This window comes from Eimeria acervulina, genomic scaffold (assembly GCF_000499425.1).
Source record: "Eimeria acervulina Houghton genomic scaffold, Eah_scaff1583, whole genome shotgun sequence".
Lineage (NCBI taxonomy): Eukaryota > Apicomplexa > Conoidasida > Eucoccidiorida > Eimeriidae > Eimeria > Eimeria acervulina.
In genome coordinates, this window is record NW_013549088.1 from 1 (window position 1) to 3,642 (window position 3,642).

The window sequence follows — 3,642 nt, forward strand, 5'->3', positions numbered from 1 at the left end:
ATAATAATAAAATAAATAATAATAAATAATAATAATAATAAATAATAATAAATAATAATAATAATAATAAATAATAAATAATAAATAATAATAATAATAATAAATAATAAATAATAATAATAATAATAATAATAATGATGATAGCTCCAAAAAGAATAATAATTATATATTATTAAATATACAAAGAAAATAATAATAATAACTATAAAAAGAATAATAATAACAATCTATTGTGCATTTAAACAGAAAAACCCTGAACAACAATAATAATAAAAATAATTTAATAAATAAAATAAATAAAAATAAAAAATAATAATAGCTGCATGTACACTACCGAGCTGCCTATACACCTCAAAGCTGCCTATACACCTCAAAGCTGCCTATACACCTTAGAGCTGGCTAAAAGGGCTAGCAGCAGCAGCAGGAGGAGCTACAGAAGCAGCTACAAGCGCGACAAAAGATATAATATGCTGCAACAGCAGCAAAGGAAGGTTTAATTTGCTGCTGCTGCAGCAGCAGCAGCAGCAGCAGTTCTGCTACTCGGTGTGCGCCTGCTGCCAGTCCAGCAGACAGGCAGCACCCCTGCCCTCATTTGCTGCAGCAGTTGCTGCATCTGCTGCTGCATCTGCTGCTGCTGCTGCTGCTGTCGGTCGGTGTGCTGCTGCAGGACCTTCAGGTCCATTTGGTTTGGTTTTTGCTGCTGCTGCTGCTGTGCTGCAGCAGCAGCAGCATCTACGACTCGAAGTGCTTGCTGCTGCAGCCAGAGTGTCTCTCCCCCTCCAGGAGCAATAAATGTTTTCCGCTGCAGCGGCCGCTGCACAACTGCGGTGTACATACACTGTCTTGCTTGCTTTGCAAGCTGCTGCTGCTGATTCGCTAGCTGCTGCAGCAGCAGCCACGCGGCCTGCTGCTGCTGCTGCACACGCCTCATCAAACGCCTGCCTTGCTGCTGCTGCTGCTGTTGCTGCTGCTGTTGCTGTTGCTGTTGCTGCTGCTGTTGCTGCTGCTGCTGAACGACGAGTGGATGGCCAGGGCCCGCGCCTTCTGCTTAGTGCTGCAGCAGGTGCAGCAGCAGCAGCAGCAGCTGCTGCTGCTGCTGCTGTCGCTTGAATCCTCAACGCTGCAGCAGCGTCAACCAAAGTGCCGCAGCGGCATACAAGGTCCGCCGCCCAAGCTGCTTCTGCTGTTGCTGCTGCTGCTGCTGCAGTGTGCTGCAGCAAAGACAACTCTGAGGGCCCCAGAAGCGCAGCAGCACCTGTAGGACTTGCTGCTGCTGATGCTGCTGCTGCTGCTATTGCTTCTCTTGCCGTCTGTTGAAGACGGCAGAGGCGTCCATGCAGCAGCAGCAGCCGCTGCTGCTGCTGCGATGAAGCAGCAGCAGGAGAAGCAGCAGCAGCCGCATGTACACGTGGGTTGAGCTGCCGCCATCTCCGTTTCTGCTGCTGCTGCTGCTGCTGCATTTGTCTGCTGAGCCCCTTGCGCACTGCAGCAACAGCCGCGTATATCTGCAGCGCTACGTCTGCTCTTGCTGCTGCTGCTGTTGCTGCTGCTGATGCTGCTGCTGCTGACGCTTCTTCATTGAGGCGCAGCAGCAGCAACTCAGCAAGCAGCGCCGTTTGCCTCGCCCATCTAAGAGAGACATCTACCCCTCTCCCTGCTGTTGCTGCTGCTGCTGTTGCTGCAGCAGCATCTGTCGCTGCTGCCTTGGAGGCCAGGCGCAGCTGCAGCAACAGGGTTTCCTGCTGTTGATGCTGTTCTTGCTGCTGCTGCTGCTGCTGCGGGTCCCCCAGCAGCGCAGCTGCAGCAGCAGGAAGCCACGCTGGAGGAACAGCTGCAGCAGCAGCAAGCAGCAGCTGCTGCGACGTTGGGTCAGCAGCGGCAGCAGCAGCTGCAGGGCGCAGCTGTGGCAGCAGCTTCTCCAGAAGCTTTGCTGCTGCTGCTGCTGCTGCTGTTGTTGCTGCCTGGTCGGGCTCGGCGTGGCGCTGCAGCACAGCAGCAGCAGCAGCAACAGCAGCAGCAAGGTGCTGCACATCCCTGAGTTGCTGCGCCTGCTGCAGCAACTCACCAGCAAACTCCGCCAGCAGCGAGTCTAGCAAGCCGTCGTTGTATAGCAGCTCAAGCTGCTGCTGCTGCCCTTGCTGCTGCCCTTGCTGCTGCTGCTGTTGTTGCTGCTGCTGCAGCAGCATGACCAGTGGTCTCAGCTGCAGCTCCAGCGTCTCCTCCGGCTGCTGCAGCGTTGAGGTGCAGATACACCCGACGCGGGGGAGTTTGCTAAGAGCAATATACGCCCCAAGCACGCTGTTGCTGCTGCTGCTGTTGCTGCTGCTGCTGCTGCTGCTGCTGCTGCTGCTGTGGGGGTTGGGAGGGAGGAGGGGCCAGCGTTCTGCTGCTTTGAATGCAGCGAGCTGCTGCAGCAGCAGCAGCAGCAACAAAGCTGCTTCCTGCTGCACCTCCACCCGCTTAAGGGCTCCCTTTGCTGCTGCCTCCCCCATCGCATCCAGCAGCAGCAGCACGTCCTCGCTGCTGTTGCTGCTGTTGCTGCTGCTGCTGGTAGCTGCAGCGAGGAAGAAGCGCTGCAGCGCATGCATATGCCAGGCATGGCAGCTAACATAGCAGTCGTCTAAAGCAGCAATAAACTCAGACAGCAGCGGCTTGCTGCTGCTGCTGCTGTTGCTGTTGCTGTTGCTGTTGCTGCTGCTGCTGCTGCGTGAGGCGGGGAGGTTGAGGAGCTGCTGGTGCAGGTGCTGTTGCTGCTGTTGCTGCAGCGAGGCAAAGCGAAGGCTGGGCCTGCTGGCTGCAGCAGCAGCAGCAACATCAACAACGCGGAAGTGCTGCAGCAGCAGACGTTTTGCTGCTTGAGGTAGCAGCAGCAAGTCGCTGCCCTTCAGCTTCTCAGGGTGCTGCAGCAGCAGCACCACCACCTGCATAACTGTGCGGTAGCTGTAGTGGGGCAGCTGCTGCAGCTGCTGCAGCAGCAAACCCTGCTCCAGCAGAAGAGGGGCCCGAAGCCGAAACTCTCGAGGCGTAAGCGGTTGCTGCTGCTGCTGCTGCTGCTGCTTCTCGTGATGCTGCTGCTGCTGCTGCAGCTCTTGCTGCTGCTGCTGCTGCTGTGCAGCGGCGCTGAACCATCTACTGCGAGGATGAGGAGCAGCCGCAGCAGCAGCAACAGCAGCAACAGTCGCAGGAGCAGCAGCAGGGCCGCAGCCGCCCAAAGGCTGCAGCTGCCGCTGCTGCTGCAGCAGATGCTGCTGCTGCAGCTGCTGCTGCAGCAGATGCTGCTGCTGCAGCTGCTGCTGCAGCAAGGCAGGCCGGTGCAGTAGAGGCCGAGTTGAGAGGCAATTTGCTGCTGCTGCCTTCTGGGATCCGATCCCAGTGGGGGGATGCAAACCCCACAGGCGCCTCATCGATGTCTGCTGCTGCTGCTGCTGCTGCTGCTGCTGCTGCTGGTGTTGATGTTGCGGTTGCCGCGGCTGTGAGACTGTTTCTGCTATTCCCTTTCTGCTGCTGCTGCTGCTGTTGCAGCAGCAGCAGCAGCAAAGCCAGAAGAGGCTTCCAAGGACTCAATCGGCAGCAGCAGCAAGCGCAGAAGAGCTTGCTGCTGCTGCTGCTGCTGTTGCTGCTGCTGCAGACGTAGCGTCTGTG

At 55.9% G+C, this 3,642-nt stretch overlaps 1 protein-coding gene across 1 annotated transcript; it reads right to left on the bottom strand.

The window, feature by feature from the left end:
• Positions 1 to 536: 536 nt before the first annotated feature.
• Positions 537 to 3,404, bottom strand: EAH_00061310 (hypothetical protein, conserved; the record flags this gene model as incomplete). Its single annotated transcript, XM_013393366.1, has 1 exon — positions 537 to 3,404. One exon carries the CDS (start codon positions 3,402 to 3,404, stop codon positions 537 to 539), a length of 2,868 nt encoding a protein of 955 aa, XP_013248820.1.
• Between the last annotated feature and the right edge of the window lie 238 nt (positions 3,405 to 3,642).